At 34.6% G+C, this 27,673-nt stretch overlaps 5 protein-coding genes across 5 annotated transcripts; 1 reads left to right on the forward strand and 4 right to left on the reverse strand.

Moving 5' to 3' along the window:
* Window positions 1-905: 905 nt before the first annotated feature.
* Window positions 906-2,479, reverse strand: LOC119830020 (larval cuticle protein A2B-like). Its single transcript, XM_038352881.1, has 2 exons — window positions 2,468-2,479; window positions 906-1,406 (listed from the first exon to the last, which is right to left on the reverse strand). The coding sequence occupies exons 1-2, from the start codon at window positions 2,477-2,479 to the stop codon at window positions 906-908; spliced, it is 513 nt and encodes a 170-aa protein (XP_038208809.1).
* Window positions 2,480-4,938: 2,459 nt separating this feature from the next.
* LOC119830106 (cuticle protein 7-like) lies at window positions 4,939-5,587 on the reverse strand. The gene is made up of 2 exons (XM_038353004.1): window positions 5,576-5,587; window positions 4,939-5,484 (listed from the first exon to the last, which is right to left on the reverse strand). Exons 1-2 carry the CDS (start codon window positions 5,585-5,587, stop codon window positions 4,939-4,941), a joined length of 558 nt encoding a protein of 185 aa, XP_038208932.1.
* Window positions 5,588-9,080: 3,493 nt separating this feature from the next.
* On the reverse strand, window positions 9,081-9,795 carry LOC119829881 (larval/pupal rigid cuticle protein 66-like). The gene is made up of 2 exons (XM_038352584.1): window positions 9,784-9,795; window positions 9,081-9,660 (listed from the first exon to the last, which is right to left on the reverse strand). Exons 1-2 carry the CDS (start codon window positions 9,793-9,795, stop codon window positions 9,112-9,114), a joined length of 561 nt encoding a protein of 186 aa, XP_038208512.1. The 3' UTR covers window positions 9,081-9,111.
* A 3,159-nt stretch (window positions 9,796-12,954) lies between these two features.
* Window positions 12,955-27,366, reverse strand: LOC119830179. Its single transcript, XM_038353129.1, has 8 exons — window positions 27,213-27,366; window positions 26,483-27,122; window positions 22,788-22,944; window positions 22,529-22,745; window positions 19,653-19,706; window positions 18,924-19,470; window positions 13,973-13,986; window positions 12,955-13,812 (listed from the first exon to the last, which is right to left on the reverse strand). Exons 1-8 carry the CDS (start codon window positions 27,222-27,224, stop codon window positions 13,027-13,029), a joined length of 2,427 nt encoding a protein of 808 aa, XP_038209057.1. The 5' UTR covers window positions 27,225-27,366; the 3' UTR covers window positions 12,955-13,026.
* LOC119831542 (larval/pupal rigid cuticle protein 66-like) lies at window positions 22,195-23,022 on the forward strand. The gene is made up of 2 exons (XM_038354954.1): window positions 22,195-22,262; window positions 22,439-23,022. Exons 1-2 carry the CDS (start codon window positions 22,251-22,253, stop codon window positions 22,949-22,951), a joined length of 525 nt encoding a protein of 174 aa, XP_038210882.1. The 5' UTR covers window positions 22,195-22,250; the 3' UTR covers window positions 22,952-23,022.
* Window positions 27,367-27,673: the final 307 nt, after the last annotated feature.

The following is a 27,673-nucleotide window of genomic DNA, read 5'->3' on the forward strand; positions in this document are numbered from 1 at the left end:
GGTATCACCCTTTTGTGTCCTATAAGACAGAGACTATTTTTAAGTCTCTTCTGGGAATCGTATCCAGGACCCCTCGGTTATACACTCACGCGTTATCAATAGTACGAAGGAGGCAGTCTAAGCCATAACAGATATTAGGAAAACATATTAAAATACACCACTAATGCTTTCCATGTATAACGTGTTCTATAACAAGCTAACCAATTACAAAACAAGGAAGCGTTTACCTCCATGAGTGATTACTAGATCTAATTTGGCAGGTACATATTTGGTATAAGTTCATACGTTGGTACCGCTATATACGTCGTATCGTTGTCTCAGGACGTGGGCAGAGAAAATTATAAAATAATACAGTGATTTTTACTCTTTCGAATGTTTGTCTATTACTATATTCATATGTAATTTGTACATAAAATACATTATTAAGTTATGTTTCTGTCGCTAGAATGGCCTATGACAGGTAAAATCGCTTATTCATATTTTGCAATTCTTATCTATTTATTTATATATATTCCTCAGAATTCGATTGATGATACCGTTTAGAAAATAACTTAATGCTTGACTTAAGTTATTATGGACAATATATTGTTATTGACTACTACTTTGTCAAAAGTGGTCGTTACAACGAAATAAAGTGTGTGTAGGTATTATTATTTATCAAAAAATACAAACCGCAAAGAAAATTATAAATTCTTTTTGTGGTTGTTTATATTTAAGATTTATTTTTAACATTTTTTTCTAGCGTAAAGACGAGTGATTGTTCGATTTAAGTGAATTTTAAATGATAATTCGTAAGGTACTTAAAATAAAAACAACGATTGTGAAATTCAACTGTAATTTAAAATAAAAGTTTTTTTTTACGAAATTTACACTATTTACATTTTATTTGCCTCTTTGTATGGAATTTAGTAATAGGTGACTGGGACTGTGCCGTAAGTGTTATAGTAGGGAGAGTAAGCCTGGGAGTACACGCTGGGGGCCAAGTAGGATCTGCTGTATACAGCGGGGGCGTATGAGCGGGCAGCGACAAGAGGAGCTGAGGTGGCGTACACGGGCGAGGCAACGGCGGGGGCGACGACGGTGGAGCGGGCGGCGACAACCGCGGGAGCAACTACGGCAGGAGCGGCGGGAGCGGCGGCAGCAACAACGCTGCCGACTGCTTCCTTGCGCACAACAGCGTTGAAGCCGTTGACATCGTCAGCGGTGTAGTCGACGATGCGCTTGGTGCCATCGGGCTCGATGAGGGAGTACTGGCCGCGGACGATGCCACCGACGCGGCTCTCCACTTGGTTCTTGTAGTCGCCGGTGTTGGGGTCAGCCACGCCGTATTCGAAGCTGGACGCTTCGTTGTCAACGGGCACCACGGAGCCGTGGGCTACGGCGAGAGCGCAGACAAGGGCGATGAACTGGAGGGAATAAAAACGAGTTTGTAAATAATGCAATAGACTGTGAAAGATATTTACACAGAAACTAGGCCTATAATTAAGAGAAACGCATACGTAAGAATAAACAAAAAAAAATAATAATAATAAAGCATAACATGTGGTTGCCTATGCAAAATAATATATAAAATAAAATAATAAATAAACAAAATCTGTCGATTACTAGTGCTTCAATAAAATGAGATATAACTTACATTACAATATAATGACATATTTACTTGATAATAATTGATTTATGTTTCATACTAGCTGACCCAGCGAACTTCGCAACGCCATTGACCTTTTTTCGAAACATTTATCCGTATTTTTCCTTTTAAACCTTTCCTGGACTATTATGAATGCATCAAAACCAAAATTATCAAAATCAGCCCAGCCGCTCTCGAGTTTTAGCGAGACTAACGAACAGCAATTGATGTTTATATATAAGATGAACACAGTTACAGTCACTTGGAAAAATGTTGTAAAATAAATTATCTAATTTTTAAACATAATGTGGAAACAGTTTTTGTACTTCGCATAAACAGCGTAGTACCTACTCATTCTAATATTATCTATGTCTGTATTGAAAAATCAATATATTTCCTGCGCGCTCGCCCGGTCTCGAACCCCGACTTAAGTCCGAGGTTCTCACCACTGAGCCACTATTGCACGGCAAGAAATAAATTGAGTTTTCAATTTATCTGCGCATGTAGATAACATCACCACTGCTTAAAAAGGAAAACATCGTGAGGAAACTGGCATGTCTTAGAATCAAAAAGTTCGACGACTTGCGACATATGCCAACCCGCACTTGGCCAGCGTGGTGGATTATGGCCTGAACCCTAATAGGAGGCCTGTGTCCCAGCATTGGGAACATATGGGCTGATGATGATGATGATGATGATGATGGTGTCTGTATGCGAATATTGTACATTGAAAATTAGTCATAGAAAATATTATTTATAAGAAAAAAATCAAAGTATTGCAAATGTTTTTTTAAATAAATTATAGCATACTATAAAAGTAGTATTATAAAACTCTCCTACCTTAGATGCCATGGTGTCTTTGATGATTCAGTCCGTTTGACTAATACCAATTTGACAAATACCTTAGTTTTTATAGTAAAGCTAGGGGGCGTGTCGTCATATGTGGTTGATCTTTTAAAAATATTAGTACTCGTTAATGTCCATTAAAATCCGGACGTACAAGGCCGATTACCAGGGAAATAAATAGATCATAAAGAATTACATTACCAATTTGCATATGTTTGTGGGGTCTTTACTTTGGTGAAATCAAATTTAGAAGGACCAATTTATAACTGTTTCAGGTATGACTAAGAAAGATTTCTTGCAAGTGTGTTTATTTGTACTATTAAGTAGCAATTCTTCGTACTAAAGAAATTGAATTAAAGTATGCTTATAATTAATAACTATATGTACATACTATACAACATATAAAAATACTTGAAATAATTAGCTAGTTGATGCATTTGCTGTCTGTGCTATTCAATTTATGGTAAGAAAATTTATTATACCATCGTTATAATTATCTTGATAGATAGCAATGCTTTTCAAAAGCTATAATGCATAATTTCATGGTGTTTAACAAGAAAGTCAAATAAAGACCCTAACAGCTCTTTAGTTTTTTATATTTTTACAATTTAATGATAACTATACATTAATCCAATTAAATTTACAAATTCTTAAGTCTGGATTTATTTAAAAAACAATTGATCGCAGATTTGGTGCCAAATATAATTTCTGTAATGAATAGTGATGGCTCTATGGTCAGGAGTTTGGACCTCAACAAATGGTTCGATGCTAGTTCAATTTATCTGCCCATTATTTACATTAACTCTGCTTGAAACGGTGAAAAAAAATACTTAGTAAGTAGACCGGCATATCCGGAATTAAGTTTTCCTAGTCATATGATTTTGGCATAAACCCTCACAGAAGACCTGTGTCCTAGCAGTGGGAATAAGTATAGGCTGATGATGATCATATTTTCCGTTTTCAACAGTTGATATACTCCTTTTCGATGAATCAAATATGTGTACCTAGATATAACCTCTATGTATAATTTTTTTTAATAAAATCGTAGCATAATATAATTCTTCTAAATACTAAAATTTGTTGGTAGATATAAACATCGATGCATAATAGAAAATATTTCACATAAGTGGCCAATAAAATTTAAAAAAAAAATGGCAGGAAGTCCGGAAAATTACATAGGACCTTATCAGTAGTGTTTTCAACCAGGGCAAACAGGGAGTCATTGAAAGTAAGAATCTTGGTTTAAAAACCTAGAATAATAATAAAAAAAACATATTAATCGAAGAATAGAACGAATTTAATGTTTTTACTTATAAATCTTGGTATACATTTCATTTAGTTATAGTACAATAAAGGGCGATCAGAAGCGAAAAATAAATTAATATAATTACTATATGAAGCGCTATGTACTCAGTTATTTCAGTCGCTACTAGTCAAGTCTCAAGTAAATATATACTACTTATACGTATCATACTGTTGAAATGAATTTTATACAGTAAGTTGTTTGGTCACACGATGGTAAGGAGTCACCACCACCGAACCACCACGAACATTCGCAGAGGTCAGTCAGAGAACATTCGCAGTCTTTACAAATGTGTTGGCAGCCTAAACTAGAAGGGATTTCCCACTCAACTGATTGTTCTGTGGTTATTCTTAGTTGATTTTTCTGTGGTTATGGAACCATCCCCGGGCAATATGAATCAATTCGAGTGGAAGCATGCTCTACTCCAACAAGAAACATATATATTTTTACGTTTTTCTTATTTGATGGCTTGCATCTGTCATATCATTGTGACTTAGATAACAGGCTACATTATATTACAGTTATTTCTATTTACAAAATATCACAATGCTCTCATTATCAGATTAATTGTACCAGATTATTGCATTGATACTAATGTCACATATGTAAACAGTGGAAAGCCAAAAAGTGGCTCAATATTGACTTCAAAGATTTTATTACATTGTTAGTTTGTCCTATTCTATATCATATTTTATCTCTATTCACGATATATATTTAAAAATCCTGCATTTACAAAATGTATTTCTTTTGAAAATAAACAATAAAAACGAACTTATTTTTATTTCTGAGTCAGTCTTAATACTTGGCTTAATTTTTTATACTCAAATTTTTAACTCAATAAAATGAAATTGCGATGAGGGCATGAGTATCAATGATTCCATTTAGAAAGAAGAGTTTAAATGCTATACGAACCATACTAAATAACAATATTAGTAAATAAACACATTTCTCATTCTTATGACATCGAATTTTTATCCATTCTAGTTAAAAAAAAAAATAATAGATGTTTATATTTGTGTATATATTATATATTTGGTTGGTAACATAACATTGTTATAAAAAAGGCATTTCGAATTCAAAAGATATACATGTCTCTCTATTTCAATATAAGATCTATAAATATCGACATTATTTACAGTTAGTTCGCCTCTTTAGTTTACATTTAGTAGTAGGTGACTGGGACTGTGCCGTAGGTGTTGTAGTAGGGAGAGTAAGCCTGGGAGTACACGCTGGGGGCCAAGTAGGATCTGCTGTATACAGCGGGGGCGTATGAGCGGGCAGCGACCAGAGGAGCTGAGGTGGCGTACACGGGCGAGGCAACGGCGGGGGCGACGACGGTGGATGGAGAGTAGGTGCGGGCGTACGTGACGGGCGCAACTACTGAGGGAGCGGCGTAGGAGCGGGCGGCGACAACCGCGGGAGCAACTACGGAGGGAGCTGCAGCAACAACGCTGCCGACTGCTTCCTTGCGCACAACAGCGTTGAAGCCGTTGACATCGTCAGCGGTGTAGTCGACGATGCGCTTGGTGCCATCGGGCTCGATGAGGGAGTACTGGCCGCGGACGACGCCACCGACGCGGCTCTCCACTTGGTTCTTGTAGTCGCCGGTGTTGGGGTCAGCCACGCCGTATTCGAAGCTGGACGCTTCGTTGTCAGCGGGCACCACGGAGCCGTGGGCTACGGCGAGAGCGCAGACAAGGGCGACGAACTAAAGAAATATATACATCATTGTTATACATGGTTTTAAAAATACAGAAAATATTTTTTAAGTATGTGAAATTCACGTTTTATCGTCTCACCTTAGCTGCCATGTTTTATGTCTTAGGTGTAGTGTTTGACTGATACTAAATCGACCCAGTTCTGTACTTTATATATCAAATCTTAGATGTACATGTGTGGTTGATATTTACAAAAATAGTACTTGTTAATGTCCATTAAAATCCGGACTCACAAGGCCGCTAAATTTGGATAATAAAATACTCCTAAATGATTTTGTGTCGGCGAGTACCTTATTTGTAAATGAATCAATACGGTTATTTAAATTTATAAATAATTACTACAAGAAAAATGTTCTAGCGAATTATTATTATTATTTTCCATAGGCTTGAACTCGAGTTCGATAACTTTTTTTAACGAACATTATGAGATTGAGATGGTTGTTGTATGGCGTGACAATGGAATTTATTTTTTGGGAAAGTTTCCTCTCATATAAACATAATTATTAAAATTGCACAATATGTACAATAAAAAATGTTAATTTATACATTTTGTAACCCGAATTAAGCCTCTAAAAATCTTTGACAGCTTTCTCAATTTCTTAAAATATATAATTTAATTGATTTAGTTTTCAAAATTTTCATGAAATATGAAAAGTTATAAGCCGAAAATAATTAAATGTACGTATTTTATCAAAATCACAACCTACACTTTTTAACAATGACGAATGTGTTTTATTTGACTAGTTTTATAACCAGCTCGCTATAAATTTTTATTAGTTAATATTCATTAAAATAGCATACGGAAATTGTCAATTAAAGAAATAATTGTAACCCGAGTTAAGCCTCTAAAAATCTTTGACAGCTTTCTCAATTTCTTAAAATATATAATTTAATTGATTTAGTTTTTAAAATTTTCATGAAATATGAAAAGTTATAAGCCGAAAATAATTAAATGTACGTATTTTATCAAAATCACAACCTACACTTTTTAACAATGACGACTGTGTTTTATTTGACTAGTTTTATAACCAGCTCGCTATAAATTTTTATTAGTTAATATTCATTAAAATATCATACGGAAATTGTCAATTAAAGAAATAATTGATCTAACGTGCCATTACTTGGTATACGCCCATGTAATATATCTATAACTTATAACATACTCCATCGTTGTACATTATCATTATTATTTTTTAAATATCATAGTCGGCAAAGACGTTGGTGGGTCGCCTCAGGTAAGCGTCTACCACCGCCCATAAATATTCGTAAAGGCGTAATGCTATTTGCAGACGGCTTTTGGCAAATTGGTTGCCGACTTTAAAAGGATAAACGAAGGATTGATGAGGAGAATAAAGATGAGAACTAGGAAGGGTAAGGAAAAGAATACGGACCATACGAACATAATAGAGTTATCATATAAATATGCTGATTATTTATTTTTAGTGTGGGAATCAAGTTGATCCCGTCCGTACGAGTTGGGCCACCTCGCATCGGGCAAGGTACAAAATCCCCACAGAAAATCGGCTTGAAATAGTAGAATGCGAATACAACTGTGATTCGCTCCATGAGTGAGAGAGATGGAGGCCCATATTAATTTCATGGGCGGTCGTGAATGCTTACCATCAGGCAAATCAACCACTCTAGGACATAACAAATAAGATTTTTTTAAACATAATCTGTAACTCGGGCTTTTTCGGAAGTGAAATCTGGTTTAAATCTTTCTTTAGTTCAGATTATTTTTGTTATTATGTCGTGATTTAACAACATTAACCTATACATCCATAGTTATAGTTTTGCATTAGTAATATTAGTAGGAAAAACACATATTAAAATAGTGTTTTTTAACTGGGACTCTTACAACTTATGGATCTCATGTTATATTATGATAAAAGATGTTTTGTGTTATGGTGAAATGTTTATTTAGAACGTCTTAGTGCTTCCGATAATACGTTCATATACTGGAAAAGTTTTAATTTAAAATAATGCTTGTTAGAAGTCAAATGTTATGGTCGAAATATAATATACAGGTTTAGACCATACTATTTTATCAGTTACAAATATTTTTATGATTCATATAGGACAAAGAAATGCAGATAGGTTTAATCTTAGGTTTATTTTTCTTAATATCAAAATTCAATTTAATCTGTTCAGTATTAATTGTTTCATGCGTTAAAATGTGACAAACGGACATAATAAAGACTTAATCTTGACATCCTTATTAAGCCTATCCTACTATCCTACTAATATCATAAATGCGAAACTATAAGAATGTGTGTGTGATTGATAACTCTTTCACGCAAAAACTACGCAAACGATAGTAATGAAATTTGATATGTAGACAGCTGGACAACTGGAATAACATATAGGCAACTTTTTATCCCGATATTCCTACGGGTACGGACTTACGCGGGTGAAACCGTGGGGTGCAGCTAGTATTATATATGCATCAGTGCGTTTGTTTGTCTTTCTTGATGTCACAAGGGAACAATTATATGATATGATATTTAATGCCTGGTGATATTAGGAAGCTAGGATACATTTCACTGCAGAGAAACGTCTTATTTACATGGGAATTTCCTTTGACTTCACAGGTGAAGCTGTGGGCAGAAAGTTTATTTCATATTACTCATCCACTCATTACACTATTAAATTTGAAGGTTATTTTAGCGAAAAATTTAACTTTGAATAATTGTCTCAAGATACATCATCACAACACAAGACATCTTCACTTGGAATAAAATGAGATTATTAAAGTAACGAAATGTGTTCTTATTCAAAAAACCCAATTGTTTGGTAAACAGGGTGTCCTGTATGTTCCTGTATGTTGCTGTTTTTTCTAAAACTCTAAGTGTTAACATAAGCTATGACATATTTATTAAATGTCAACGTAACAATGTGTAAATGAGCTAATATCAATAAAAACAGTAAATAAACATGCGGTATGAGATCGATAATAAAATTTATGAAATGTAATGTATTTCTACTGACATCTTTTGATGATGATGTAAATTATTGAATCTATTTATATATATAGTACTATTTTAATAGTATTTATATAAATTATCTTGTCACAGTGTTTGTAACCAATCAGCTCCGAATTGTTTGACTGCCATGAAGCAAAGAGGCAAATGCGTCTATTATTTCAATATTTCACCCTCTGACTGCTTTAACGGTACTTGTCGTATAGCAGACAATTATTATGTGATATTTGACCTTACCCTTTGGCGTATTCGATCCAGATTCAGTCAAATGTCAGTTATATAACTAGATATTCAGTCAAATAACTAGATTAGTAGAATTTAATTTACGCCAGACGCAGTTTTAAAATCATGATAAATCACTTTTATGTACAAAATCCCGTAAACTAAAATAAGGTTACCTGGCCACACTTGATGGTATTGAATTGTTTTCGGTTATATAGACTAGGAACGTTGTGAAAAGTATATTTTACGTAGTACAATTTATGTGGTGTCTAAACCCAGTAATATATTGTTAAGGAAATCGATTTTTGGGTGTACAGTTATACTACATGTTTTAGTTAAATTCAAATTTATTTACAGATCAGATATAAAAAATATCAACATTATTTACAGTAAGTTCGTCTCTTCAGTTTACATTTAATAGTAGGTGACTGGAACTGTGCCGTAGGTGTTGTAGTAGGGTGAGTAAGCCTGGGAGTACACGCTGGGGGCCAAGTAGGATCTGCTGTATACAGCGGGGGCATATGAGCGGGCAGCGATAAGAGGAGCTGAGGTGGCGTACACGGGCGAAGCAACGGCGGGGGCGACGACGGTGGATGGAGAGTAGGAGCGGGCGTACGTGACGGGTGCAATTACTGAAGGAGCGGCGTAGGAGCGGGCGGCGACAACCGCGGGAGCAACTACGGCGGGAGCGGCGGCAGCAACAACGCTGCCGACTGCTTCCTTGCGCACAACAGCGTTGAAGCCGTTGACATCGTCAGCGGTGTAGTCGACGATGCGCTTGGTGCCATCGGGCTCGATGAGGGAGTACTGGCCGCGGACGACGCCACCGACGCGGCTCTCCACTTGGTTCTTGTAGTCGCCGGTGTTGGGGTCAGCCACGCCGTATTCGAAGCTGGACGCTTCATTTTCAACGGGCACCACGGAGCCGTGGGCTACGGCGAGAGCGCAGACAAGGGCGACGAACTAGAAAAATAAAATAAAATAAAGTTAACCTGGTTTAATATACATTTTTTTAAATAAGTTTGTTTTGAGTGTAAGAATTGGAGAATATTTATATCTTTTTTTTTGTATTTCTATGAATTTTACCTTAGCTGCCATGGTGAATAGGTCTATTTGACTGATACTAATTTGATCTCCAGCGTAGCTTTTATACTTAAATTAACGTGTCGTCATATGTGGTTGATCTTTAAAAAATGCTCACTAATGTTCTTAAATAACGTAAATACAAGGTCATCAGTCGGGAAAATAAAGTATTCATAAAGAAAACATTATCGTAGACATTAAGTAATTATTGGTTCAATGTTTAGAGACGTTATTTATGGCTATAAATCGCATGCCTTTTTATATAGAGCCATTATGCATGTCCATCTATATTTATGCGATTTTCATTATAATTTCTCTTAATAAAATGTCTCATAACAGTTTATGACCTAAATTTAGCACGTGACAATTCACGTGTTAAAATTAGGTCTTTTCATTTTATATCTTTGTTTTAGTTGTCAAAAACTACTATAATTATCATAAGAATATTATGCTTTGTATAGGAATGTTTTTGCTTTTATTTTTGAATTATTTACATCATTATCAATTTAATTGGTCTTTTGTAAAGGTCCCTAATATAGAAGTCATGAAGGGATGTCATCAAAGACAAACTTTTTATTTTCATTTACTTGGATTTTTTCCTGATGTAAAAGGTGGTCGTTTTCCCTGACGTATATGTTTAAAAAAATAATGTAACAACAAAGAGCAAAGAAAAATCAAACGAGTGTTTTATTGAACCTATTGTCATTATTCACTTGTCCAGACCAGTGAATTTGAGTATTAATAATATAACAAATCCATTAATTATCTTTTAAATAAAATACATCTTTATTATATGCTATTATTAATACGAGGATAAATTTTTAAGCTTTTTTAATTTGAAGCAATTTCGAAGGAGTATTATTATATTATCAAAATACAAGTTGAATGAATGAAGCAGAAGGGACAAAAACGAAATGTAAACGTTAAGGTGATTAAAAAAAACGGAAACATAAGAGGTTATAAGAGTTCACAAAAATAATAAATTCTCTGTTTATGTGTAATGTAGGAGTGGATTATTGTTTTGATTTAAATCTAGTTCGTATCTAGTCACCATGTATGACTAGATTAGAGTCTGTCTTTGCGATAGGACACTTCCCTTTACGGGAAGTTAGTCATACTGTACCTACGCATATCTTTGAAGTTTATGTGACACGTGAAATGTATATATACTAGCTGTTCGCCACGGCTCCGCCTGAATAAGCTTGTTACATTAGAGTTTTTGTTTTTAGTAATTTAGCTGTTGCCCGTAGCTTTGCTCGGGTGATTAAATAAAATTCAAGACACCAACCTTCATCCCTAATTTTATACCCGTGGGGGAAAAGCTTACTAAAATCCTTGCTTAAGGGATACCCATCTAATAGTGGCTATCTGCATGCTCTCAAATTTCAGCTCGATCGTTGCAGTAGTTTGGGCTGTGCGTAGGTGACTGACTGATATATACCTTTGAAATTAATATAATGTTGAGATTATATAACCTTCAAAGGGTACTGACGCGCCTCGGGAAAGTGAGTTTTTTGTATTGGTAGTATATATAGCATTTTATTATCTGTGGTAAAGGTAAAGAAAAGTGGCGCGATATATAATATTTTGCTCAACATTTTTAATGATTTTTCTGCGCGCTTACTGTTCCTTGTGATTTAATAAAAACATGAAAAATAATATCGTATATTCATAGTATATTATATATTAATAATATCGAATTATTATGTAATTGATATAACGATAATATATAAAGGAATATATTAACAGGTGTCGAAGGAAACGGTGAAGGTCTTAGGAAATGATTTTATGAATCACTTAGATAAATAACCAGTTGTCCTTTTAAATATCACTGTTGATACTTTTCGCGCGAGTTTCATTTCTAATGATTACGCATTTTCGCATTCTTTATTTGTATACATTGTAATAATAGTTTGTCATTAACAAAATGTATAATCACAATGTTTTATTCTTATGCATTTTTATGTATAAACTGTATATATAACTGCGGTATCTTTTCTCAAAAAATATACTATAGATAGGCAGCTATTTTTATGTTTTTTAATAACATTAGTTATTATAAATTACAGACGATAGGAATAAGAACAGTTGTATGATCCAGCCGCTCCTAGACCCTCTCTTCTGTATGAATTTCTTTTTGATGGGCTAAAATTCTTTGTTAGCCACTCTGGTAGGTATATATCAGTTTTAAAAGCATGATCATAAAAAATAGAAACACATTCAAAAATTTACTCAAGTTATTTAATACTAGCTGGTGCCCGCGTCTAGCGCCATCTGTTGTAATTTATAAATGTCGCAGTGATTCAAATGTACATCTTTACGCATCTTTTCATAAGAAAAGGATGTTTTATTTCGGTAAAAAGTAGCCTATTTAACTCTCTAACGGATAAACGATCTCCAAACACAAAAATCAATCCTGATATATACTCTTCCCATTCTAATTATAGCAATTTGATTTAAACTATATAATTTTTGTCACTAAAAATTACCGACGCTCTTGTTTAAGCAAATACCCAATACAATTTATTTTTCTAAAGATCTATCTTATCTTAAATAGCATAAGTGCGAATTTAAAATGTACATGAATATTTAAAAAAAAATAACTAATAGTGCAAAGCCATATATTTTAACGATTATATTTCTTTAATATAAGAGTGTGTCTTGTATGAAGTATAATTTTTCGACTGTTATTTAACATGAGATTATTAGCGTAAACATGATTTTTACGAAGTCTATTATACATAACATGTTCAAAAATTCATGTATAATGTGTAAGGCAGTATTACTAGTACTTATTTTTACTTATTGCGCAATTTTCAATGCTCATTTATTATTATATTTGAATGATTGTATTAATTTGGCTTTGAATTTGCCGTAATAAACACAGTTACATTCGTATGTTAGTAAATAGATTTACAAATAGGTATCGGATCAAACATTGTAAAATATCCAAACTAATTTGACTATTCCAAGTACTTTGCAAGTATTACAACAAGTCTATAATGACACATTAGCATTGCAATTAGCTCAGAAAGATCTAGATTTAATAACACTTTAATTATTACCCTTTCAATTTATACATTCGTATATTATAATATAAAATTGTGTGTTTATATTGTAGCATGAGGTTAAAAAAATACAGCTTTTATTTAACATTTAAATTTATTCATATGCATATGTACAATAATCTATTTACATATTACACGTCGATACATTTGGTTTATTTAATAGCCTTCAAGTCACAGTTTACCAGTAGGTAGAGTAATATGGGGAGGCATAACGAGCGTATGCGCTTGGGGCAAAAAGTGAGTGACCAGCGCTGTAAAGGGCAGGGGCAGCGTAGGAACGAGCTAGCACTGGAGCTCCGGCGTAAGAGCTAGTGAACACTGGGGCAGATGAAGAATAAGAATGAGAGATGGCTGGAACAGATGCTGCATACGTACGGGCAAATACTGGGGCAGATGCGGCGTAAGTGCGAGCAATGACTGGGGCAGATGATGCATACGAGTATGCGGGGGCGGCAGCGGCGTAAACTGAAGGAGCAGCGAATGAGCTAGTTGCTACCAGGGATGGAGCTGCTGCTGTGTAGAAAGATGGGGCGGCAATGGCTTTTGTGGCAACAACGGCAGGAGCTGACGCAACTACGGCTGGGGCGGATGCTACTACTGGGGCGGTGGCAACAACGGGTGCAGCATATGTGCGGGCGGCTACAACTGCGGGGGCGACGGCGGGAGCAACTACAGCAGGAGCAGCAGCAACAGAGGCTATCACTGCGGGGTCCTTGCGTACAACAGCGTTGAAACCGTTCACATCATCAGCGCTGTAGTCGACGGTGCGTTTGGTACCGTCAGCATCGAGCAAGGAGTATTGACCTTGAACAACGCCTCCAGAACGTGTCTCCACTTGGCTCTTGAAGTCACCAGTGTAGGGATCCGCCACATCATACGCGAAGCTTGTGTAGTCGTTGTCTACTTTCGCTACTGGAACTACTGAGGCATGGGCCAGAGCGACCAGAGCGGTAAGAACTACAACCTGAAAGCAAATTAAAGACTTACATTATTATTGAAATTCTGGAACAAATCCGAGGTTAACACTAACACAAAAAGCTAGTTCACTTTATGTCATTTAATGAACCGACTATCAATGAGATGTAAATAATTTGCAAGATATTATTTAAATAGTTGTCACACACCTTAGCTGCCATTGCTGCTTGTTCAAGAGAATCTTGTCAAGTGAATACTGATGATTCTAAGTTGGAGCTTTTATATGGAGTTGCGGGCGTGGCTAGTGCGTGGTCTTTTGATATTTTAAGCCACATGCACAAGTACATGGTAATGTACGATGTATCTGGAAACGCAAGGCCGTCCGCTGATCTGGAAAGTACAAAGAAATGAATAATTTGTATCAATTAACGTGCCTTTCCCGTGGAATTCACTCATGATTGATGTTTGCTACTGCAGACCAGCCGTTGAGAATTTATGGGTTCAACTTTTTGTTTACGTTGGGAATAATTAAATTTGAGCTCGGTTGTCCAATTGAGGCAATATTATGGGCCCAATGGTGTAAATGAATTCCATTTTAATGAAATGTTTTTTATGTACGGAGCAGCTGGAAAAATATGATCTTGTGACTTGTGAGAAAGTCACTCATTTTTGCAATTCATTGGTTTGTCCCTACTACAAATTTAGCAAAAGTTATGGACCATTTCGTGCAGGTTTTTATGAGTTTACATGCGAGTTACCACAACATAAAGTGTGCTTAATGCTTCGGCGAGACACGACATTTTGTAAGAGAGATTTAGATACGATTGTAAACCAAAATTATTATTACTGTATAAGGATTAAGGATTTTTATTATTAGCTATCTATTTGCTACCATCTCACGTACGGTTTCGTGTGGGGACATAATAATGACCGCTGTTCGGCTAAAGTATTATGCTTGTATGCTAATATTATTTCGGTTATATTTGATATTGTATTCATAATTTATCCTATTATTTGGTTCTTTCGTATTTTGTTCTGTACTTATCAAATTGCACCCCGCGGTTTCACCCGCGTAAGTCAGTAAGTATCCCGTAGGAATATCGGGATAAAAAGTTGTTTATATTTTATTCCAGCTGTCTACGTACCAAATTTCATTGCAATCGGTTTAGCAGTTTTTGCGTGAAAGAGCAACAAACACACATCCTTGCAAACTTTCGCATTTATAATATTAGTAGGATAGTAGGATAGTAGGATTAGTAGGATTTTGATAACAAATGCAATATCGACTAAGTATACGATTATAGCACATTTACCAAAACTAAGTAAGATAACCACGTGTATATTATTGCTAGATAGATTTTGGGTGAAACATATATTTTGGTCTATAATTTTTATATTTTATTTTGTAATATTAATAGTATATGATAAAGAAAAAAACCATACAGTCATACCTAGTTCTAAATCGAACATGTAATTTAATGACAAGTACATATAAAAATGTATGAAACGGAATATTCTCTTAATTTTGAAGCATAATATCAAAGTATCGAAGAAAGAAATTATTGATAAAGGGATTCGGCGCAAGGCCGTCAAGCTTTTGTTATGCTGTGTACACACTAGTGACGTTTTATATTTTATTCGCGTTAATGTAATGTAAATATTTTCTAATAATTAAAGCAAAAACTAAAACGAAATTATATGCATCCTACGTGGAATAATTTTATTGGATATTTCATTTGAATTCAAAATAACAATTATTCCTATCGAAATATTTCACTATTACAATTTTTTTTTCATAATACGATCAAGAGACGATATCTTGTAAAAAAGGATCAAATTTAAAAGCTTTAAACCTATTATAATGTTAATTGTATGTATAAGAAAATTAAAACGACATTAGCCAGGGAACGTTTACTAGGCGAGTCGACATCCACAAACACACTCACCTATACACACACATAATAAAACACCCACACACACACACAAACAAGCGTATACAAATATTTAAATACTGATAAAAATATTACAAGTCTGTTTGTCATTAAATATTATTTTTCTTTTTCTTTTATTCCAGATACTATAACAGAGGGCGCTGGCTCCTGAGATTTTCCTAGTTGGTGATGACAGGCCCTACTATAAACATTTTTGTCAGTAAGCTTTAATAATAATTATTATTCAACACAAATGTGTCCACAGCACGGACAAACTTCGTCTGTTACTTTAGGAAGTGTATAATTATGTCAACTTGAAACAATCTTGACATGAGATGTTATGCTTCCGCAACTTGCTAAGTAATTATTTGCTTTTGAACACTTTATTAAGGTTCAATAAAGATGATGTATATTGATATGAATACGAAATAAGATTTTTTTTTCTAATGTATGATACGGAGTTTTAGCAATTACTGTTTTAATGAATATAATGCTAAGATAGACATAAAGAGTTTTATAACTTTCCGTGGATAAATAGTCTGATCTAGTAAGGAATACCTCTTATATGCTCTGGAATGGACACAAGATGGGAAAAGAAAGCATGGAATTTCCAGGAAATTTACGCAATGATTGGTGGCAGTCGAAGCCAACTCGATTGGGTTGACCTAGCTGGAATGGAACCATCACATGGTTAAGGCACGCGATGGTAATGCCCTCTGTTCCACATATGGGCCATAGGACAATAAGTAACTAATCATTAACAAAATATCACAGTCATTGAAAATATTTCATGAAACACGCAAACTTATTGGGACATTAGTGAAAATTTATAAAAAGAAATATGAGGTTTAAGAGATCAATTCGAGAGCTGATAATGTATAATTCCAGTTAAATACATCCTCCAGCTACAAATTCAGATGAAGTAGGATAATTATCTACAGCTATCAGCCAACCCATCGTTAACTTTGTACTAGTTTAATCAAAACTTTGGGTAGCAACATATGAGATAGGGAATTATCGTGAACTATTGTGCCAGAGGTCTGTTAAAATCAGGTATCTATCCTTACTAATGTAATAAATGTGAAATTGTGTTTGTTTATTTATTTGTATGATAATTTTTTGTCGCGTAGCAATGAAGCGTACGATATGATCTTATGTACCTGGGGTTGTTGGGAGGCTAGAGAGTTACATTTTACCACTGTAAAAAATCTCATTGGCGATGCTGCGCGCGTAAAGTTAGTACTAAATAAGGAGAATTTATGTATCAATATAATATAATTGTGTTGTGGGTGGTAAATACTTACATATTTCAAATTGTTTCCTCCACTAACCGTGATGATACGTATAACATTTTGCATATTGCGATATGTAGAGGAACGATGAAGAATTTCAAAGATTATTAGATTTCTTTTTTTATCTATATGCGTTCTGCTTTATAAGCAAAATAATTTGTTCGTTTGAACCCGATATCGCAGTAACGATTTTATTTCAAGTTGAACCAGTAATTTGAAGAAAAGTATAATTTAGTTCGAATTACATATATATTTTTATTATAAATAAAATAAATCTAATAAAATGAACTTAAATATGACTAGATCATAGACAAAATTTGAAACTAAGAAATAAAGTTTAGGTAACTAATTGTTAAATTATTTTTCCACTTCCACTGCTCCCAGTTTCATCCGAGTAGTCTCGTGATAAAAGCAAATGTAGACTATGACACTCGATAACGTGGCCTTATATTGATAAAAAAATAATAATATAATATCGTTTTGTAGATCCAATGATTAACCCCTACAACGCCATATTTTTTTTCTTTTCATGATAATCGTATGATCGAATCGATTTGAGGCTTTTGCCCAGAAGTGGGACAGTCTTGGCTGATAAAAAATGATAAATCGTATAGATTGACTTTAACTTTATATTATCTCTCAGCGGGGTAAAGACTAAAGAAACAAATAATGGTTATAAACGAATCGCATAAATGCAAATCTAGTACAACTAAACTGTATAATGCTGTATAATTCTAGACTAGATACGGTACAATGAACTCGATAATATACAATATATTATGAAAATATATTAAAATGTCAAAGGATTAATAAATTGTTATATGATGAAATGTTTTATGAATAGTTGATAATATACTATTTTCTTGTGTTTGATTTTACGCGAGTATTATACATTTAGAAATTTAGACTTTTAAACGGGTTTTAAAGGCGATTTATTCATTACATTGACTCAGGTCTCCCCGTGACCACGCTCGCTGAAAAGTGTGCGAAACGTCGGATTTAAAAGTCTTTAATTTCTAGTTGATAATGGACACATGACAGGAAACATGAACCTGCGAAATTTCTCTTCTTACCCACACAAGGATAATATTGTAAATGTTTTTTAGTTCTGCAGTTTGAATTGTATGCAATACAATTTAAGACAGTTTGCTTATATTAATGTAATACATTTAATTCAATTTAAGAAACAGCGTGCGTTTATAAAAAACCGGTTCACCTAAAATAAAAGACACAAAAATGTGTGATAAAACAAAAGCGGATTAATTTACAAACTAGTTTCAATTATCACGAAGAAACGCATTAAATTATAAAAAAATAGTATCATTTGTGAGCAATTAAAAAAGGTTAAACAACTTCATCCTTCTTACGTCAAAATATAATCGATCGAATGTTTTTTGTCGCCATAAATCCAATGGAGACATTGCGAGTATTGAAGGACGAATTCAAATAATAATTCGTAAGTTGCGAACCGGTCGAGCAGGAAGTAAATCGAATTATTCAGTTCAAGTAGGCTAGGTTTCATTTATTGCTCTATTCAAATTCATTACGCCTTTAGTCACATATTTCTAAACATTTCGAAATAGAACCAACCTAACGCTATACTTTTTTTTGTGAAGAAACAATATCAATATTTCATATCCCTATTAAGTGAAATGACTAATCGTTTGACAACTTTTTATTACAGTATTGTTTAGTCATTATCATTAGCCCATTAATAATCCGTATATAGGGATACATAATAAATACGCACGAGCCACATAAGGCTAAGTGTATTCCATATTTTATTTTTTATCTAAGGTTTTAAATGAAATATATGATTCGGTAATAATGTATATTTTTTAAATCTGCATATTTACAAAAATGACTCAGATGGGGAAAACAATATGTAACATCACAGTTTCATTAGTTAACTAGGATCACATAAGGGTTCGATAATTACCAGGCTAAACGAGCGTAACCGTGAGCTCCGTAACCATGTGCTCCGTAACCGTGGGCGCCGTATCCGTAAGCCAGGGGGGCGGCGATGGCGCTGTGGGCCAGAGGAGCGGCGGCGTAAGAGTAAGAGTTGTAGGCCAATGGGGAGGCGTGGGCGGAGTACGCAACGGGAGCGGCGTGGGCGTACGCGACGGGAGCAGCGTGTGCGTAAGCTAAGGGAGCGGCGTGGGCGCCGTACGCGGCAGCAACGGGAGCGGAGTATGTGAGGGGAGCTACAACGGCAGGAGCGTGGGCGACGAGCGCTGGGTCCTTGCGCACGACAGCGTTGAAGCCGTTGTGGGCGTCAGCAGCGTAGTCCACCGTCCGCCGGGTACCGTCAGACTCGAGCAGAGAATATTGGCCGACCACGTTGTCACCGACGCGGGTCTCGTGTTGGCTCTTCACGTCACCGGTGTGGGGGTCAGACACTCCATAGGAGAAGCTGTTGTAGTTAGCTCCATGGATGGCGCTGCCTTGGGCGGCAACCACCAATAGGGCAAGGACGACAAACTGAAAATCGAATTTTTTGGGTCAATTGATGATAATTGTGCAGCCACTATTGAGAAATTAAAATAAATTTTAAGACGTGGATATTATAAGTATATTCTTAATATGCAAACAAAGTTGTGTGAAACTTTGACGCAATAGTTTTAACAAAGGTCGAGAATGCGTGATATAAGTATAACAATTACCTTAGAGGCCATTGTACGTGTGTTTAGCTCGACTTCTGACTGCAACTGATTTGACTGTCCAAGATATTACTATTTATAATATTATCGCGAAGGTTTAATTTGGGGAACATAGCAGGAAGTTCATACGTACTTTCCTTCGCCTCGCATGTGTAATTACTTTATTTATAGCATGAATGGAATAATTGTGGTAAACATTGTTGCTGTATCACATTGTATTATAAAAAATCTAGTAGGAATTACGGATTAGATCATTTATTATTATTTATTTAGAACCCATCTACTATTATTTAGAATCCTTTGAGCATTAACAACTTTAAAACATAAAGTAATAGGCAATTAACTTTCAGTCTAACATTATTAGCGCCTAGAAATGAAAAATCTTCTTATAGTCAACTAGTCCAGGTTGTTATTTCATATATTAGCTGTTTAGCTTTATTTTTTTATCAAACCTTTAAATAAATATATAAACTACTCAATATAAGCTATCATTTTTCTAAACATGGTTTAAAAAGATTGCTGTCAGCGACAAGAACAGAACTTTCGGCTTTACAACTTACGTGACTGTGATTTTGAATGAAACATCGTGATTTGTGAACTCATACAAATATGTGATTTATTTCAATTATAATGAGTTAAAATAAATTTATGCCAATTACCATCAATAATTAATTAATCAATCGTACATTTTAATTAATTTTTATTTAAACGGAAAAAGTTGTAAGTTTTCTTGTTGTTTATTTTGCTTATAGATCCAAAGATTCCAAAATCTGCTTATAAAAACAGCGAATATGATGTGATGATGAGATTATAATAATATATAATAATAATAGAAGTAACCTTACAAAATATCTGAGTTAGAAACTGCTTTCCGAACAGGTGGTGGTGGTTATCTTTATGTAGTATATTAACTAATAATATAAATGCGAAAGTTTGTGAGGATGGATGTATGTGTTTGTGTATACATATACACATACATCCATCCTCACAAACTTTCGCATTATATTAATACACCATACACTTTCACGCAAAAACTACTGAACCGATTGCAATGAAATTTGGTGCGTAGATAGCTGGACAAATGGAATAACATTCAGGCAACTTTTTATCCCGATATTCCTTCGGGATACAGACTTACGCGGGTGTAACCGCGGGGCGAAGCTAGTAGAATATTAATATTAATAATTATTAAGTAATAAGTAATTTTAAAAATGTTATGAACATAAACTATATAGAATAAAAGTAACTAACTAGAATAGAGTTTTATTTCCATTTATGTAGAATATAAAACTTAAATTATATTAAAAAACTTAAGTATTTTTGTGCATTATTCTACATTAGACATTTTGTTAATGTTATGAACATAAACTAAAATGCCTTATGTAAAATAATACACAAAAAGTCCTTTAAATCTTGTTTTTTAATAAGTTCATGAACTAATTAAGGAATTAAAATCGTATCACGAGTACCTACCGGTTTTTAATTGGATAATTTCATTGTTCGATAACATCTTATTTTGTTGTTTAGCACCACATTACTGCGTTTCTAATTAAAAATGTTCTTGGTAACAACTTTCTGACAGACATTGTCTGTATGACTGAAAAGCAGACGTACTTCCACTTCTTATCTGAACATTAATAGTACAAATTTTCAGCCCGGAAGAAAAATTTACGAAATTTTCGCATTTCTTAGAAACAATATAATCTTTTCTCGTAGATAACCAACATAAATTATTCTGCTGATTGAGGTTGGTTATAGCAAACATCAAATAAATAAAAGATAGAAATAGTTAAGTATATTGTTGTATAGTTGTATAGTAAGTATATAGTATTAAATGTTATTCTGCCTCCCTTTGTACACCTAATAGGTTGGCCTTCACCTAAGGGGTTGCCTGGAAGAAATCACTCTAAAGTGATAAGGCCGCCCCGTTATACATTATCTTTAAGTATTGTTTATATTTTATTTTTCTTTTTTCTTCTTTCAAGTAAAAGTGTTAAAATAAATAAATAAATAAATATATCATGGATCATTTTGATTTTAGAAGAAACTAGTTGCGCCCTGCGGTTTCACACGCGTAAGTCCGTATCCCATAGGTATATCGGGATAAAAAGTTGCCGACATATTATTTCAGTTGTTAACTATCTATGTACCAAATTTCATTGCAATCGATTCAGAAGTTTTTGCGTGAAAGAGCAACAAACACACACACATCCTTACAAACTTTCGCATTTATAATATTAGCAGGATATAGTAGGATAATAAGTTTAAATTATAAAAAAAAAAACAGTTGTGTAGCAATTTTTGTCACCGCCTAAATTTGTAACTATTACCGCAATATTAAACATATAAAATATATATTTCGCACACGTAAGTAATAAACCTTAATTCCTTAAAACAATTCATAATAATATAAAATGTCATGACGTATGAATTATTAAACAAAGGAATGCGTGTGAACGTAGGTCACTGTTAACTCTTTCACAAGTTCCTACTCAAATCTGATTGCGTATTGTATAAACGTGCTTATAAAAATTATCACTATATAAGGTGGTAAGCGTAAAGCATATGCATCAGTTGTTTCATAGACAGCACTAGATAAAAATGTTCTCAAAGGTACTTACTATAAATATTACGGCCTTATTAATATGAAAGTATTTGATAAAGTTTCATTCAAACTTTATTTCTTGTTACAATAGTGATCTTGAATTTCTGAGTTTTAATTTAGTTGTAAATTAGTACAAAATGATAAATTTAAACAGGTCAATTATTTCATACTATCTTCATTACAGGTCGCAGTTTTCGCTTTATTCGTTGCCGTTGCGCAATGCAGCGCAATCCATGGAGCTGACTACAACAGCTTCTCCTATGGAGTGTCTGACCCCCACACCGGTGATGTGAAGAGCCAGCACGAGACCCGCGTCGGTGACAACGTGGTCGGCCAATACTCCCTGCTCGAGTCTGACGGTACCCGGCGGACGGTGGACTACGCTGCTGACGCCCACAACGGCTTCAGCGCTGTCGTGCGCAAGGACCCAGCGCTCGTAGCCCACGCTCCTGCCGTTGTAGCTGCACCCCTCGCGTACTCCGCTCCCGTTGCTGCCGCGTACGGCGCCCACGCCGCTCCCTTAGCTTACGCACACGCTGCTCCCGTCGCGTACGCCCACGCCGCTCCCGTCGCGTACTCCGCCCACCCATCTCCCTTGGCCTACAGCAGCTACGCCGCTGCACCCCTTGCCATCAACGCATACGCTGCCCCTCTTAGCCATGCGTACGGCTATGGCGCCCATGGACTCGCCTATTAAAATTGTGACCCAAAGAAGGATAAGATGACTGTGATCTATTTAAGTCGAAAATAAACTTTATTGTTTGTATACATATATTTTTTAATATTCAAATACCCTATTATATCAATTAATTAAGAAAGGAAGAGAGATAGAAACATTTATTTGGCTCCACGTTAAATTTTATTGAATTGTAATCATATGGGTATTATTGGATAAATTAAGAAATAACAGATACACAATCAAATCATACTCATATATAGTATAGTCATGTCTAACTTTTAATTGTTATTTTAAAGTTAGCCTCGTTTATTTAATTAGTCGAAAGCTTTTTAATTGTAATATTCAACACCATAGCATGCAAGCGATTTTTTTTGACCTTTGTTAACCTTGATTTGAGCTAACTTATGTTTTTTCCTTTAATACAAAGAATATCGGCAAAAAACTGGCATTTACTTCTTACGCTGAATCTAATCTAACTACCATTATTTGCTAGCATAAACTGCTATATTTTGTAAACTGTATGTTTAGTTAAAGGGGTAGGTGAGTTACCTAATTCATGTTTTCTGATTTTATTTTAATCCTTCCGTAACACATCCCACCAGTACACATTTCTCCTTAATCTTTCTCGGCATATATTAAAAAAAAAAATCTGGCAATGTTAACAAAATTAAGTGATAATTTGATGTCTTTTAACGGGTTTTGTAACGTATTTTATTCTTAGACCTGCTAAAATGTGTTTCGTTTCTAAATCTATAATAGTTGCGAGCAATCAAACAGAATAAAATGTTAGGATTGATTTATAATTAATTGAAGTAACATAATATTATTTAAAAAGTTATGATCATCATCAGCCCATATATGTTCCCACTGCTGGGACACAGGCCTCCTATGAGGGTTCAGGCCATAATCTACCACGCTGGCCAAGTGCGGGTTGTCGATTTTTAAGTCCGAGGTCCTCACCACTGAGCCACCACTGCTTAAAAAGTTATTAATTTGATTATATTATGTTATTTAATTATATTTTATTTACATACATTTAAATTAAATAACGTATTTAATTATTTATTTTTTATTTTTAAAAACATTAATGTTTGTATAAAAAAAAACATCGCTATAGTCTTTAACGTAAAAGTTATGAAAAGTGCACTTTGCAGTGTATTTGAAGACCAAAGAAAGGATATTTGAATATAAGATTAATTTGAAGTGAAAATTAAATATGAAGAAACAAAATTGTTGTACAATCATACAGGGGCATAATACAAGAAATATAATATGTTGTTTGTAATATTCCGATGAAAGGTATAAAATATTCAATATATCATCATAAAGACATCCTTAAAAGGTATAATACAAATAAGACTCATATATTAAATTATATTAGTTTTATTTACATTATAATACTATAATGATTCGAATCAAGTCTTATTAAGTGCGTATTTTCCTTTTGTTCTGTTGAATTCTAGATAATTATTTACAATTTTATTTATGAATGAAAAAAAAAAACAAGTAATTATTAAAAATAAACGATTACGGCTTAGATAAAAGCATGCATTTAATACCAGTACCGATAACATTAATAAAACAAAAGAAACACAAAAATGAAGTGTCTCTGATTTAAAAATTATTAAAATGATTACTGTGATTAATTGGTAAAAGTATTGTACATGAACTTTGAACGAAGGACGTTTGTGATTGGTCCGCTATTTGTCTATTAAGTATTAGTTCCGCGACTAACGTATAATAATATAATCGATTTTTATCACGACCGTCTATGAGAACTTTAATGTTACCAAAACTTTAACTAGCAATAATCGTCGAAATATATTTGAAATCTTTATCCAATTAAGGTTTTTCCATTTAGTATTAAGTATATATTGTGTTTCAGTAAAAACTCGCCGGTTAAAACCACTTTTGACTGCAAACATGAGTCAAAAGTGAGTATTAGGTTTGATTATAACATATAAAGCTGTGTTAATGGTAGATGTTCATTTTATGTATTTATTATAACAATTAAAATAAATTAAAAAAGATATACATATTTCACAATATTCTAGTAGCTGGAATTTAATGGTAATAATAATTTTGATTATGACGAAGACTTTAAGACCGTACACAAGAACACATGAATAGTTTTAAGCTTTAATGAAAGGTAAATCTTAATCAATTTAGTATTGTTAATTGAACTAGATTGACTTTAAATTATCAATAGACCAGGTGGTTTGACGATTTTATGTTATTAGGTACTCTGTAAGTTTCTCATAATCTATTTTGTTTATATCTTATATTATTTCATGCGGCATTTAGATTAAAGATTTAAAGGTTTCACTGATAGCATCGATATTTATTATGATCTTTAAACAATCCAGACATACACACAAGTAAGGGGATATCTTATAAATTAATAATAGTATTATCAGATAACTATTCAATTTTGCAAATATTCAAAACTGTAAAAAACATACAGGGTAAAACATTATACGCCGAGAGCTTTTTAAGTGTGAATGTGTGTGAGTTTGTTGCTCTTTCATACAAAAACTACTAAACCGATTGCAATGAAATTTGGTTCGTAGATAGCTGGACAACTGGAATAAGATATAGGCAACTTTTTATCCCGATATTCCTACGGGATACGAACTTACGCGGGTGAAACCGCAGGGCGCAGCTAGTACGATATAATAAACAACAATATTGCGTGAGAACATGTTAGTTTCTCATTAATATCAAACACAGGCAATTTAATGAGTGTTAATATAACAGAAATGCATGAGCATAATGCAATATCTTTTAACAATATGTCATTATTGTATGTAAGCCAACAATTCCCAATAACAAGTTTCACCATCATGTATAAAATAGACTAGCTTTTCGTCCGTTGTTTCTTTTAGCATATTATTATATTATTATTGTTATTATCACAGCCTTGCCTCATAAAAAAAAATTGTTTTTAATTTATCGGTTCTGTAACAATAAGAGATATTCTGGAATTACTATATAGGCTTTTAAGCTTGCTTGAGATTATATAATAGTACAATTAGGTCAAACGCTTTTTGTGCTTTCACAATACAAAATTTTGTATTTGCCAACAACTTAAACCATATTCTTTAATATACTTTACGTGAGCGTACTTCTTAGTGGATTGGATGTTGAAAGGTTTAAAATTAAAATGCGAGTTTATATTTGAACTCTGAAAAATATTGAAATGGTAATTTGCAATTTTATGAGCTATTTCATATAAGAAATGTGTATCAAAGCAAATCTAATGCAAATTCAAACATATAATAGATCTTTAACCTTTTCAAACGATTTATAATCAAAACTAGATTACTATCTAAAAAAGACCTACATGTTTATTCCAGCTATAGGTATTGGTTGGTTTATGTTATTAAAGAATAGCAATTTAAATTGGTGTAAATTTTACAAGGAAACACAAGCTTTCTGTACACAATAAATCTTTACACATTTATTTCACATCACAGCAGTTTCATTCATAATATATCGTCAGAATTATTAAATACGTAGTTACATAAATTAGTTCCTAGGTCAGCGTTTAGTAATGTAAGCCGAGTCCGTGAGCGCCGTAACCGTGAGCGCCGTAACCGTGAGCGCCAAGTCCATGGGCGAGGGGGGCGGCATAAGCAGCTCCGTACCCGTGGGCGAGGGGAGCGGCGTAAGCGGCACCGTGAGCGAGGGGACCAGCGGCGTAGGCGAGGGGAGCGGCGTGAGCGACAACTCCTCCATGAGCCACTGAGGTAGAGTGAGCGGAGTAGGACACAGATGGGGCAGCGGCAACAGCAACGGGGGCGGCGTGAGCCACGGCTACTGGGGCCACACGGGCAGCATAAGCCGCAGGGGCGTATGCGGCGTGAGCAGCGTACGCGGCGGGAGCGGCGTGAGCCACGGGAGCGGCGACAACAGCGGGAGCGTGGGCAACGTGACCGATCAGAGCTGGGTCTTTGCGGACGATAGCGTTGAATCCAGAGTGGGCGTCAGCAGCGTAGTCCACGGTACGGCGGGTGCCGTCGGACTCCAAGAGAGAGTATTGGCCGACCACGTTGTCACCGACGCGGGTCTCGTGCTGGCTCTTGACGTCACCGGTGTGGGGGTCAGACACTCCATAGGAGAAGCTCGTGTAATCTCCATGGATAGCGCTGCCCTGAGCAGCAGCTACTAAGACGGCAAGGACGAAGAACTGTTAACAAAAAACAAAACACGTTAGAGCGCAATACTAAAACCGAACAATCACTTTCTAATCAACAAAATTCACTTTAACCCAACCCACCTTAGCTGCCATTTTGAGGTGTGTGTTTAACTGCACAGTGAACTGTGAATGCTAAATCCTGGCTGTGATAGGGCTTTTATACGGGTCCTGAACAATCATTTGGCGCTATTAATAGGAAATAAATGACAGGTCCACGCTCTAGGTCAAGTAAAGTGAATGTTTTTTAGAGTTCATTTTCGTCAGGCACAATTATTCGCTATGCGGAACTGGCCGGACCACGGCTTGTCCGAGGATATTGCACAGACATTAGTATTGATAATTTATAGGAAACCATATCAATAACAATGATTTGTTACATACGTGGTTTATTGGTTTATGTTATCGTCGATTAATATGAAATACTATCGTTTCGAACTAACGCTTTAAATAACGGATTATAATTTTACCCGAAGTTAAAGGATAAACACGCTTCTATATTATTGCGAAATAAATACACTTAAGTATTTCTGTACTCATTAGTA

The sequence above is a fragment of the Zerene cesonia genome, chromosome 1 (assembly GCF_012273895.1).
Source record: "Zerene cesonia ecotype Mississippi chromosome 1, Zerene_cesonia_1.1, whole genome shotgun sequence".
NCBI classification, from domain to species: domain Eukaryota; kingdom Metazoa; phylum Arthropoda; class Insecta; order Lepidoptera; family Pieridae; genus Zerene; species Zerene cesonia.